Raw genomic sequence first — 11,698 nt, 5'->3', positions numbered from 1 at the left:
TGTTTGCCAAAACATGGATATAAAACGAATGATCCTAACTTATATATTTTAATACCATCGTTGTAAACTCTAGGAAAACTTTTTTATTAATACACAAATATGCCTTATTTAATTCTTCTTTTCTTGCTCAATATTCCTCATACCCTAACTTTCTTAAAAAGTTACAACCGGAAAACAAAGAAACCCGAAATTGGCTCCATAACAAACAGCTCTTTAAACTTTTGCATAAGATAATATTATCTTCAATTATTTCCTGTTCGAAAAGTTTCATCCTTAGAACTTTACTAAGCTTTTAGAATTGATGAATATGATACGTGAAGGTTTACGTGTATATGTGCCCAAAAAAACTTTTAGTAGTATAGGTACTTAACTACTACTAGTTACTACTACATAGAAAAATCCTGTGTTAACAAAATGAGTACCAACATTCAAAATTTTATGCATTTATTTTTTATATATTAGGTATATTTGTTTGCCATATGTGTACCTACTGATTGTGGCTTATTAGTCAAATGTAATTTAATTTAATCACCATGAAATAAAAACAGTTAATTTCATAATATTTTTGGCATTGAGCACTTTCGTACAGTGGAGCTTTCCCCTAATATGAATGAACATATTTGCATTCTAGTATAATAGGTCATTGTTTGCATTATGAAAATGTTTGCGTTTGACAAAGAGCAAACTTCTCACATTTCAATATATTTTTATCACTAACCAATATTGAAAATTAAACAAAAATATGAATAAGTTACCTAGTCTAGATTTTAGATAAACAATCGCACCATCTATCCATACCTACTAATATTATAAATGCGAAAGTAACTCTGTCTGTCTGTCTGTTACTCAATCACGCCCGAAGTACTGAACATATTTGCATGAAATTTGGTATGGGGATATTTTGATACCCGAGAAAGGACATGGCTACTTTTTATTGCGAAATATGTACCGCGGGCGAAGCCGGGGCGGACCGCTAGTAGATATAATATATACTAACATTATAAAGCTGAAGAGTTTGTTTGTTTGAAAGCGCTAATCTCAGAAACAACGGACCTATTTAAAATATTCTTTCACCATTGTACGTGATCCCTGAATGATACGTCTTTTAAACTTTAAAGACAAACTCAGTCATCTTAATGTCTAGAATTATTTAAAGTTTGTTAATATTCTATGGAATTTTACCCAATTTTCAGTAAAATTTCCATCACAACTATCTACTAGTCTTTGTCAAAAATTTCATAACAACAACGAAAGGCGTGTACGAAAAAATTTCGTATGCACAAAATATTCTCACAAAGTCCCCGCTATGACGTCACGCAGCAATAATCCTCTATTTGATCCCGTGTAGCTGTCAAAGACAGTTCCGATCAGATGATGGGTTCTGTAGGGTTGTCAATATTTTTTTTATTAATAAAACAAGTTATATTTTAGACTACATGTTCTAGCAAATATGCTAGCAGCGTATTTGAAGTATATTATTTAGGTACATGACAAAGTGAAGTGTCTTTGTAGGTTTGTATATCCTATTCTAAACTCAGTTTAAATCTCATCTCGTTCATTTATGTTAATTTCATTCTCATCTGTTTAGCTATCTTTGTGTAAGATACAAACAGCGATCAGGCTTGTTTATTGAACGACTAAATTGAAAATCTGCGTTTCTCACTAATAAATAGGTATATAGACTAGTTATAAACTATAAATCTACGATATCAGTATTTTTTTTTTATTACTAGCGATCCTCCCCGGCTTGGCCTACTTCAAGAAATATTATAATAAAAGAATAAACTTCTCGAGTTATGCGCTTAAAAACACATTTTATATTATAGAAGATTAGTACGAAGTGCCAACCCTAATTGTGAGTGTCATTTATAATCTAAAGTCGTTGATATAGCAGTAATATGATTTCTCCTCAGCCTGCTTTCTATGTTTTCTAATTCGCTGAAAGTAATCACTTTTGAATGAATGAATTTTATAGTAATGAAGAATTTGATGAGCTTTTTCACACCAGGGTTCTTTAACCGAATATAAATTTTATGGCATCTTCTTTAAAAATGATAGGAATTCATTAAAATATTTTTTTAAAGCGGCAATTCTGTGCCTCCAGTGAATAAGGGAATAACTCAAAAACAGCACTTTTCAGGAGAGACAAAAAACTATATATCAATACTAAATCTTTATAACTTCAAATTTTTAAGCTTGTATGGGTAAGATATGATGTTAGACTTTAGTTTTACATATGAACAGATATTGTAACAACCCCATAAATATACTTTTTTCGTGTTTTTTTGTAGTTGTGGCCTTATGAACGAGTACTTCATGGAATAACTCAATGTATTCACATAATTTTTTTTTTGCTCTTTGCAATATAACGACTTATGCCCTAATGCACTATGTTCATAATCACATAACACGACTTATATTATTGCCAGCTTTGGTTTTATAGAAATGATGCGACTTATTATGCTTGAAATTTGTGTACTTTATGACTCAATTGAGGCCTTTTAGTGGAACAACCATGCACGTAGCTTGAAAAACGAATAAAATCAACGGATTTTTTATCGTTATTAGATATAATAAAAACAAAATAACATTTAGGTGTTTATATGCATTTAACCCTAGAAGTCCAATCTACGTAAATTTGACGTACACCGCGGCGAAATATCTTTGTCTTTTCTATATTTACCATCGAATCGCTTCGAAATCCAGAACCAACTCATTAGCCGTCGAGACCTAGCAGTACATAGTTGGCTCATCCCGCTAAATTCCGCCATTTTGTAGTAAAGAGGATGTTGTACGTCATTTTGACGTATAATTGGGCTTTTCGTATTTTTTACGATTGTTTCAAATTTTTTATTTTGTGATGAAGATGATTATTATTATATGAATATTTTTTTTCCAAGTCACGTTTTACATGATATAGTATTATCCATACAAATATTATAAATGCGAAAGTAACTCTGTCTGTCTGTCTGTCTGTTACTCAATCACGCCTTAACTACTGAACCAATTTGCATGAAATTTGGTATAGAGATATTTTGATACCCAAGAAAGGACATAGGCTACTTTTTATCCCGGGACATAGGATAGGTTTTATCCCGGAAATCCCACGGGAACGGGAACTATGCGGGTTTTTCTTTGACTGCGCTGGCGAAGCCGCGGGCGGAAAACTAGTATACTATATATTGAGTATGAAATAGGATCCAGAAAACTTTAATACTAGGACGAAAAACATTCAATTTTAGTAAATGACGATTATTGTCCTCCGCTGGATTTGGACTCCAAGCAAGAGGATTGGGTGGCTGAAGATGTTGTCCGGAGAAAAACCGAATATGTATGTCATGGTGGTTATACATTGAGGATACAAGCACTATAAAGAGATAAGAGAAGCTCGAAAACCATATTCTATATGTATGTTCAGTTACCTTACAGAGAAAGTTATAGGTGGTCAGTGGCGATATTTTACGGCATGATATGGAATTTCAACAATTTCTATATCATATAATATCAAAATAATATAAATAAACTAGCTTTTCGCCCCGGCTTCGCCCGTGGTACCTACATGTTTACGTTTTTTTCATAAAAACTATCCTATCTCTCAAGTTGGATCGAACTGCACATGGTGTGCGAATTTTATTATAATCGGTTAAGTGGTTTAGGAGTCCATTGAGGACAAACATTGTGACACGAGATTTATATATATTAAGATAAAGAAAATACAATGAGCCGCAAAGATTTTATCAAAAAATTAAGCACAGATTTGAAGGTGCCTTGGATCACCTTGGATGCAAATACGAGTGCAAGTGGCACGCACTTTGAAGTATCTTGACATACAAGACTAGAATTTTATTTCTTTATTGTTTCATACAAGAGAAAAATACTAAATAAAATTAAGGTATATGTACATTGTACTACACATTTAATCATTAAGCCGACCCGTTACGTCATTTACGGCATAATGGATCATGTTTACCAGCTTAATTTAGAAGAAACTTTGGCAAACTTTAACAAGGGTTTTAAACTCACTCTGAAATAAACGAATGGAGCCGATAACATTCCTTTATGTTCCCAAAAACCTCTTTCTTATCCAGAGTTTTTCTTACATCAAATATATTTTCACACTTATACCCCAGTATTTGTACTTGTCCCTTTAAAAACGTCATAATTGTCACAGCGTTCATATCAAATACGGCAATAACACCAGCTCCCTGCGTGGTCACTATTACATGACATATAATGCCATATATGTACCCAGGCATTACTGTATTGTCGAATGGAAACCAGGAACACAAGATCTGCGGATACGGCTCAGTACCATTACTAACTAGCTCACGGTATACTGGTTCTGCCGCGTACTTCAAAAATGGGGACACTAGAAGAACGAAATACGTTACTATTGCCGTTGACCAATAGAGATAGGTGACTATTCTCGAATAGACGGTATAATGACGCATGTATTTCAATACTATTTTGTCCCCTTTCGCTATTTCTTTACGCTCCTCGTTCGCTATATTATAGAAGAGCCGATTCCATTTCGTCTGATAGAAAATCGTTCGAAAATTCTTTGAAATCGAAACAAGGCTCACGGCGGTGAGCGAAAAATTAAGGATCACTTGCATAATATCATCTTTCATTTGATACAAAGCGTAGAACTGCGTCAGAACAAATATAAAAGACATTGCGTGGAAAATGTTGAAGAAAAAATTCCGTATTTTATTCCCTTTTTGCCAAAGGCCGAATAAATACAAGCCTCGTAGATTCGGGCCTAATAAGGGATGTTTAGTGCTTTCCAGCCCTTTTGTAATATCAAGGATTTTATTTACAATCATTTTGCTTTGCTTTAATTTAAAATGTTGTTTCAAACCGTTTTTATAGCAATGTGGTCGGTATTCAACGTTATAAAAATATGTGATATTTAAACAGTAATGTTTTGAGCTTTTAATGATATTAATGTTTTCATTTTATTAACTTAAATACTCAAATTTAAACAGACCTTTTGTAACTTAAATATTCAATATTCAAATAATGTTGTAATTTACTGGAGTTAGAAATTAAAAAATTATGTTGTAAATTGATAACGTTGAACTTTGTTTTGATAACAAATAAATGAATAAACCTTTATTGGGAATTACAATTGTTTTATTTAGGTTTGATACTTAGTTTGATTGATTTCATTGACCTTCAATTATTTAAAGGTATTAAAAGCATAAATTATCAAAACAATATTTCATCACTTACAATAATTTATAGATGAGAAGTTTTAATATGGATTAGTGAGTCTGTTACATTTTCAGGCAAAACACCTCGACAAATTCTTATAATTTGGAAATGAAAATAGTTGATGTTTTCCTAAAAAAACAATGGCCAAGAAATGGTGATTTGTTAGATCTTTCAAATTTTGACAAGAAAACGTTATGGAAGTTAGCGAAGCCATAAACAGAGGGCTATAATATAAAGAAATGTTGTTTTATTGTAATACTAGCTTTCCGCCCGCGGCTTCGCCCGCGCAGTCAAAGAAAAACCCTCATAGTTACCGTTCCCGTGGGATTTCCGTGATACCTGACCTATCGTATTTCCCGGGGGTAAAAAGTAGCCTAGTCCTTTCTCGAGTATCAAAATATCTCTATACCAAATTCCATGCAATTTGGTTCAGTAGTTAAGGCGTGATTGAGTAACAGACAGACAGACAGAGTTACTTTCGCATTTATAATATTAGTATGGATTGTAACATCATAATTCTAGTTTTATTTTGACCACCGGTCAATTTTTCAGCATAAAAACACTCCTGTGTAAAAAGCTCATATTTCAAATTTAAATATTTCCCATACAAAATTTTTATATGTGGCATAAACTCGTCAAAACGTCTACTTGTTCAACTCATAAAAAATTTGCTAAATTAGAACAAGGAAAAGGCGGTGATGCGCTGTGACTTTTTATTATAAATTCTAATGAAGGTCTTCTTAATACTATAATTTGACTTGATTCAGTCTAGAGCACGTTTATTGGTATACCTATGTTCTATGTAATAAAGTACTACATAGTACTATGTAGTACTATATTATATTATTATATTTATTATCTATATATTACATAGAACGTCATAGTTCTAACTAATTGTCCTATATCTCTTGAATTAAATAGGCTATGGAAAAACCTGAAAAACTTGTATATAAAAGGTAAAGGGTGTAAATTGGTACATAATATATAATAATTGTAAATATGATATTTAATTGACGATAATCTATGGAATCGATAGAAAATCTTACTACATGCTAATAAAGTTTAATATTTTCTTATTCGTAAATATTCATCCCTTCTATTACAATTATAATACATGTATTTTTTCGATATCTCATATCTTTACCTACTGTAGTTATTTTGTTTTTTAACCGACTTCAAAAAAAGGAGGAGGTTATCAATTCGGCCGGAATGTTTTTTTTTAAAGTATGTACACCGATTACTCCGATGTTTCTGAACCGATTTACGTTCTTTTTTTGTTCAACGCGGGATGGTGTCGAATTGGTCCCATAAAAATTTTATTCGGATAGGCCCAGTAGTTTTTATTTTATGAGCATTTTTGTCTGTATTTGTAAATGTTGCAAGTGCAAGTTTGAAGTCGGTTGTTTTTAACGCAGTTATCACTTGTTAATTATATTATATTCTTCTTTATTTATGTAATTCTAACAAATATTTCGTTCTAAAGATAAGCCCGTTTAAGTTGTTATTATCTAGAAAATGGTGATTAACTTAATCTAGAAACATAAATAAATAAACAAAACCCTTAACTAGGGTGCAAAAGTTAAACAAACTTCCAATCCCTTTAGCGAAATTATCTTCCCATTTCGGGTTTTAACAAAATTATAATAGCCAATTTACGAAGTCGGTGTCAACGTAACACCGCTACTAATTAGCTGACTTCACAACTTTGCCGTATAATCTTTATAAATTGAGATTGTATCAAGTAATTAGTGTGTTTAATGAACTTGGTTGTACATTTGTGTTTATACTTTACATATTCAAAGTATTTGTTGTATGTTAGCTTATTTACGTAAGAATATATATGACGAGTTAAAATGATATACACATAGTATAAAACAAAGTCGCCTGCCGCCGTCTGTGTGTATTTATGCTGACAGTTTTAAAGATTTTGATGGTTTTTTTATAGTGGCTCTTGAGGCATGTAATTTGTTAGGTTTTCTACAAAGCGGGCGTAGCCGCAGGCGGAAAGCTAGTCTATTATATTTTAACATGATATGTTGTGATATAGGGTCGATTTCAATACAAAACGTTATTGAAACACATATTCATACATTCAGCAATTTTTAACCAATAAAAAATAAACGTTTCGAAAGAACGAATTTATAGCACAGGTTGACTGAGAAGTTACCACTTACCTACAGTCATCTCATATTATGCCTTAGGATATAAAATGTCTTCTTTGAATCGAATTTTCTGTATTTACAACGAAACTAGTCTCTTATTATATCACTGAATATGAACTGTGAGTAATAAATAATATTTTAAATTTTCATTTCATTTCATTTAATTTCATTTATTTCATTGCAAAAAATCTCGTATGTTTATCAATGCTGAGAAATTATGCTTTGACACGAATACATTTAGCTGAATATTTGCTTATAAACTGTATATGGAAATGTATCAAAAACAGACAACATGTTCCATTTAATAATAGCCCTTGCTAAGTGCTCTATATTTATTATTTAATAATTAAAACTTCAAGCAATAAGTAAATAACTTCATATTTTAAACATGTATAAGACAGTCAAAATTCCTACCATTAAAAAAACACTGAATATAAATCTCAATTTTATAAGAAAAGTATTTAGAATTTCAAAAATATGTTTTGCTAGGAAGTGAACAATAATGGAATAAAGGTAGATAATATCTAAACGAATAAATGACGCTATCATTTATTTCTATTTTAAAACTAATCACATACCTAAATATACAAACACAAGAATTTAATATATTCAAGAAGCAGGAATCCAATTTATACATAACGTATATATCTTAGTTTTGTGAAGTTAAATTTGCAAGGAGTTTCAACGACTTAACACAGCTTGGAGTCTTGTAACCTTAATGAAATTTAAGAAAGCTTTACGCAAATTTAATTTATTTTAGTAGTTCCTGTAGGGTATAATATGAGTATTAACGCACATTTATTTGAGATCAACCGTCTTAAAGCTTTATCATTATCATCATCATCAGCAAATAATTTATAATATTATGTTCCCACTGTTATGTTCCAACTGGGACACGGCCACGTTGGCCAAATGTGGGTTCGCAGATGTAACATACCGTCGAATTTTGATACTTCGACATGTCGGTATCCTCACTATGTTTTCCTTCACCGTTCGTGCAGGTGATGTACAGATAAATCTATACTTTTTTAATATAAAGCTGAAGAGTTTGTTTGTTTGTTTAATCGCGCTAATCTCAGGAACTACTGGTCCGATTTTAAAAATTATTTCGGTGTTAGATTTCCCATTTATCGAGGAAGGCTATAAGCAATATGTATAATGTATATCATCACGCTAAGATTAACAGGAGCGGAGCACTGCGGGTAAAACCGCGGAGCACAGCTAGTTAATACTAATATCGTTCGAGGTTTTAATAGCCAGAAAACTGTATTTACTTACTTTCAAAAGTAATTTCAGAACGAAACTCAATTTATACAAGCTTCGACACAAGCATAAAAAACTCCCTTATTCAATTACCCTCCTAACCCCGTCAATACTTCACTTCACGAGGAAAATATTACCTCACTGTTGTTATATAGGACCCTCTTTTACATTCAACCTTTTTAGCGTTATCCTGAGCTACAAACTCATCATATTCCATTTAATTTGTTCCTGGATAATAAGAACGCTTTTTTGTTTATTCTGCCCCTAACTTACGTAAACAATTGTTGTATTACGCTTTCTTAAATGTTTCTTGTAATAAAAATATATTTGATAAACAGGATTTAATTTTCTCGTATATATACCAAGTAGCTAATGAATTATATACTAAAACCTTCCTTGAAAATCACTCTAACCATTAAAAAAATAGACGTGTGGCACTCGGGGACTGTCGCGGTAAAGCTATTGCATGCTATGCGTATGCCTTCAAGCCACACCTCCGTACCTGTCGGAGTAATAAAAATGATTCGCCATATTATGTGTTACTTAGTCTAAAACTCGAGATCAACTCGATCAATTCGGCTATTTTTACATATTCTAAGGCGTAAGGAAGGTTCTCATCGAGAGAAAACACGAAAAAGAGGGAAATAGAGCAGAACAACGTCTGATGAGCAGCTTGTTCATTATATAACAGACTCCCAGTTTCTTGTGAAGTTTCCAAATCAATAATTTCAATGAAAATTAATTTTAAACTTATATCGAAGTATCTCGAAGTAAAACAATTTGGAGCGTTTAAAACTTTACCTCAAATCGTAGCTGGGTGTCAAAGTGAAATTCACGGTGTAACTTTGTCCTAAAATTCCTATCAGTTTAAGTTTATCTCGATAATTAATTCATGTAGTGTGCTTTTGTTATTTATAACGGACTAGCTGGAGCCCGTGGTTTCAGTCGCGTGGTACCAAGGCAAAAAATTACATTTACTAACCAAAATGCATCCATTTTTAAAAACTTTCAAGTTTATTCTATTAATATAGAAATAAATTAGATTCATAAACTGCTTCACTGCTTCTGAATAACTATGCTGTGCCCCGCCGTTTTACCCACTTTGCTCCGCTCCTGTTGGTCCGTGAAGATATATTATAGCCTTACAGCCTTCCTCGATAAATGGCCTATCTAACACCGAAAGAATTTTTTTAATCGGACCAGTGACAATCGGACCATGAGATGAGCTCGTTTAAACAAACAAACTCTTCAGCTTTATAATATTAGTATAGATAGTCAACATCACATTAGCAGAACCTGACCTAAGTTCTTCCTTTTGTATTAATTGCCTTAAATCCAAGCAAATGTAACGTATAACACAAAGAAAAGCATCTGCATCTACTTTTTAGAAACTTAGACCCCATGACAAAAAAGTTGCTATCATAAAACAATACGCATTTATACGAATGTTAAAGCAAGAAAAACATTATCAACTTGTTATTGGAAGTCGCGTTTTATCGCCAAAGTTGAATAAAGTACAGGAAAATATATAATTTATTTCGTCCGTTAAATTTATTGTCCCAGGAAATTGGAAGCCTCGTAGCAGGTAAGGTTTTTTGACGCTAGTACCTACTAACTAAATCTATACTAATATTATAAAGCTGAAGAGTTTGTTTGTTTGTTTTTTTTCTTTGAACGCGCTAATCTCAGGATGTGCTGATGTGATGTGATGTCGATTATAAATAATCAAATATACAAGATTATTTTGTAACTGTGTTACAGTTGCAGTTGCAACGAAACAATGGTGTACCTACCTAAACGTTAAGTTTGTAAAGTTCAAAAAATTTCACTAAAACAACTTTGGCCAACAATTGAAATAAATATTTTATAGTTTATATTTATGTAGATATTACTTTACATCTTCAAACTACAACAAGCATTTCTAATTTTAACCTCCTGGGGCCTGCGGTCATATATATATTACATAAACAATAAAAAAATATTTCAACGCCATCTTTTGCGTATATGCGCGAATAATACCTCAAATCGATGTAGTGGTATGTCATCCACTATACTAAACGGTTTTTGGTTTTATAAGTGACAGTTATTTGAAGTATTCTCATTTCGAAGTTGACGGTGGCATGTGCGACGGCAAACACGTGGTCAGTAATCTTACATTTCTAGTGGAACCATTCGTATATTGCAGTATATCTTTGTATATCTAATGATAATAGATATTATTTCTTCAACTGCAATAGTTATTTTGTAAGATAAATCTAAAACTTGTGAAAAATATTAATGTTTTCTTTTATGTCATACTGGTAAGACATTTGGTCTCAATTCTTGCCAAATTGGTATTGGTTACTAGAGCCCCATGTATTACCTATATGACATTCTTTAGTTTATGTTACAGATTTTATTATAATTTCCAAGGATTATAAGATATTGGGATCTACCAACACAGGATGAGTCAAATATTGACCTATATGATGGACCTATGGAGTTTCTTGCCGGTTCTTCTCCATAGATACTGCTTTCCGAATCGGTGGTAAATGTGAATACTGTTGTGACGATTCATAATTATTTTTAGAAGAAGTCTAATTGAATAAATAAATGTTTGAGATGAAGATAATACCCCAAATGATACCGATGAAGCCGCCCAATTACCAGAACATGATTCTTCTTCCATTCGTCCAATGAGTATGAGTCATTTCAGAACAGTATCGTCACTATGTATGTCATCTTCAGTTGTTGTCAGACCATCTCGGGGACGCACATGACGTGGACCAAGCTTATGGGGAGGCTGACCGAGAGGATGGATTAGAAATAAGACCTAGGGGTGGACGTGACAATATAAATACACCACCACGCCGGTGCAAAATACATGAACTGGTCGTTTCTCACCCTTAAAAACCTATCTTTGAACTAAGGTACAAAAAATAGACACAGAACAATGGATAGAATAATAACTATTTAGATTCAAGTTTAAAAACATAATATAATAACTAAAAAAACATGTAGTTTTTCTTCATTTTCATAAACTTATTACACTTGGAACTGGGACCCCCTGTAATATA

General features: G+C 32.3%; 1 protein-coding gene across 1 annotated transcript; it reads right to left on the bottom strand.

Annotated features, from left to right (window-relative positions):
- Window positions 1–4,019: 4,019 nt before the first annotated feature.
- LOC123701032 lies at window positions 4,020–4,826 on the bottom strand. Its single transcript, XM_045648443.1, has one exon. It carries the CDS (start codon window positions 4,824–4,826, stop codon window positions 4,020–4,022), a length of 807 nt encoding a protein of 268 aa, XP_045504399.1.
- Between the last annotated feature and the right edge of the window lie 6,872 nt (window positions 4,827–11,698).

This window comes from Colias croceus, chromosome 20 (genome assembly GCF_905220415.1).
Source record: "Colias croceus chromosome 20, ilColCroc2.1".
NCBI classification, from domain to species: Eukaryota; Metazoa; Arthropoda; class Insecta; order Lepidoptera; family Pieridae; genus Colias; species Colias croceus.
The sequence above is the reverse complement of the archived record's forward strand: the minus strand, read 5'-3'. Positions and strand labels throughout refer to the sequence as shown.